This window comes from Gekko japonicus, unplaced genomic scaffold, assembly GCF_001447785.1.
Source record: "Gekko japonicus isolate JY-2015 unplaced genomic scaffold, Gekko_japonicus_V1.1 scaffold3957, whole genome shotgun sequence".
Taxonomy (NCBI): Eukaryota; Metazoa; Chordata; class Lepidosauria; order Squamata; family Gekkonidae; genus Gekko; species Gekko japonicus.
The window spans coordinates 32,189-34,980 of NW_015176566.1; the positions used below are offsets into that span (position 1 = coordinate 32,189).

General features: G+C 38.0%; 1 protein-coding gene across 1 annotated transcript; it reads right to left on the minus strand.

Moving 5' to 3' along the window:
* Positions 1-1,563: 1,563 nt before the first annotated feature.
* On the minus strand, positions 1,564-2,547 carry LOC107124109 (olfactory receptor 6F1-like). Its single transcript, XM_015427497.1, has one exon. It carries the CDS (start codon positions 2,545-2,547, stop codon positions 1,564-1,566), a length of 984 nt encoding a protein of 327 aa, XP_015282983.1.
* Positions 2,548-2,792: the final 245 nt, after the last annotated feature.

A 2,792-nucleotide genomic window follows, 5' to 3' on the forward strand; every position in this document is an offset into this window, starting at 1 on the left:
CCAAATTCTACTCTTGAGACACTAACCACTACCAAACTCTGCTTAAAATGGTACTCATTTAAAATACCTGGAGTGGGAGGTGGCTGCTGCTTAGAAGGTCAATATTTATTATATTGTGCTGTGGATTCTTAATCTGACTCATATTGTGCTCCAGATCTGTGATTACTATTTTTTAAGTACCCGTTAGGTACACTTTTATTACTTTTCATATTATACACAAACCAACATACATACAACATATAACAAACATCCACTTACAAACATAACACTTACAAAGAGATCAGTATAACTCTATTACCATATTTAACAATTTTCTTAAATCACTTTCTATGGGTTTGCTTAAGTTTCTTTACACTCTTATCTTTTTACCATAGTTTCTAATTAACTAAATGAGATTAATAATACCAAAATTTACATTACTTTAAACTATGCATTTATGTTGTACCAGTCATACAGTTTTTCCACGTCTTTTGAAATGTTGGGTCTGTTGTCCCTCTCATCAACGATGACAATTTGTCATTTTCAGCCGTCTCCAACATTTTATTCACATATTCTTGCTTCTTTGGTGCTTCCATTTGTTTCCAATATTTTGCATATAATATTATTGCTGCCGTAGATAGGTGTACTATCAAATATCTATCACCTTTATCAAAATCCCTTGGAAATATGTTTAGTAGTGATATTTCTGGCAAAAATTGTATTTTAGTTCTCAATATCTCTTGCATCATCTCGTGGATCCATCTCCAGTATCTCTCTGTTACATTGCAAAGCCACCACATCTGTGATTACTATTAAACATAGTCAGTAAATAGATGTGGGCCATAATCCAAAGAAGTCATTTGCATATGAGTAAAAAGAAAATATCATCAATCTGCACTTTTTCTGAATATTGTTCAGAATCCACTTCAGAAGAGCCAAGCTACTTCTTCTCACAATTAAAAAAAAAAAATAGCCATTTCAAATGTTGTGTTTTTCATTCTTCCTAAAATAAATTTAGGCTTAAAAATTGGTGGGCCCATGGGGGGTGGGGGTGGGAAAAAGTAGCCTCGCCTAGTGTGCAAAAAAACCTGACACCACCCCTGGTTACTACAATTTCAGATGAAGAGAGCCTTGCTTCTCCCAGAGGATGGTAGTAGCTTCAACACAGCAAGAAAGATAAATTACCACCAAGGGAATTTATTTGCAGTTGGACTTTTTCATAGTAGTAGGCTCACAATATGGCTCCTCTGTCATTTATATATGCCTTTCCAGCCAGAGGAGGACCCATTGTGACCTCTTTGGAACCCATCGTGGTCATTCAGGTCACGTTTTTTGTATAAAGAATCTGGTTTTTACTTGGGTTCATTGAACACTATATATTTATCTCTCAGTTACTTATGCATCTTGATTGGAATTAGCCCTTCCTGCCAACACCCTCCTCACCCCATGTGGAATGGTTGGTGACTTCTGTTTCAGGATATGTATGCAAACAAATCCTTATACCCAGAATAAAACTTTGTTGGTCTTAAACGTGCCACTGGACTCAAACTTTGTTCTACCTCTGCTGTATTATCATTGGCATCTCTAATGCATTATCCCACCTGAAACGCCACTTGATTTTGATGACAACATGCACTTCCCCCAGACTGCTTTCTGCAGAGCATCTTTGACCTCCTTGTTTCTCAAGCAGTAAATGATTGGGTTTAGCATGGGGGTGATCACAGTGTAGAACATGGATATGACTTTGTTGAAGTCCACAGAGTTCACGGAGAAGTCGGATGTTGGACGCACATACATGAACATCAGGGTGCTGTAGAAAATAGTCACAACAGCCAGATGGGACCCACAAGTTGAGAAGGCTTTTTGACGCCCAGAAGAGGAAGGGATTTTCAAAACAGTGATTATTATGAGAATGTAAGATACCAGTATGAGGAGGAAGGAACTGACGATGACACTGGTTGCCACAATGAAATTGGACAGTTCGGCTTCATGGGGTTGAATGCAAGAGAGTTTCAATAAAGGGGGTACATCACAAAAGAAATGATCAATTTCATTGGGCCCACAAAATGGAAGTCGACATAGTGAGATTAGTGGTGGAATGTTAATTATGAAAGCAACAACCCATGCACACACCGCCAAATGAAAGCAAACTTTGTTATTCATGAGAGTTGGATAGCGCAGAGGGTTGCATATGGCTAAGTAGCGATCGTATGCCATGATTGCCAGAATGAAACATTCTGCTGTACCAAATGTGATAAAAAAATAGAGTTGGGTAATGCAGCCAGTGTATGTGATAGTTTGGTCTTTACCTAGGAAGACTTCTAGCATCTTGGGAACAATATTAGAGGTGTACCATATCTCTAGGAAGGAGAAGTTGCTGAGGAAGAAGTACATTGGAGTGTGGAGACGTTGGTCAATGTGTACTATGGTGATAATGATGAGGTGTCCACACAGGGTCAAAATATAGACCACCAACCCACCAAAAAAGAGGAGAAGCTGAAGTTTCTTCAGAGCTGGGAAGCCCAAGATGATGAAGTGGGCTACGGTTGTTCTATTACCAGTGACCATGCTGACATAATTTCTAGTCTATGGAAAAGAAGGATTTCAAATATTTAATAACAAATACAATACTGGTCATTATGACCAATAAAATAAGCTTAAATGATATAGCACAGTTTATCTGATATGTTTTATTATGCCTTTTCTCCAAGGAGGTCAGTTTGACATATTTAGTTCTTCCCATTCCTGTTTTATCCTCAAAGCAACTATATGAAATAGATTTAAGCTGAGTGAGAGTGACTGGCTGAAGGGCT

Bases quoted from the DNA above. Each gene is read 5' to 3' on its own strand.
- LOC107124109 (XM_015427497.1), bottom strand. From the start codon at position 2,547: ATGGTCACTGGTAATAGAACAACCGTAGCCCACTTCATCATCTTGGGC.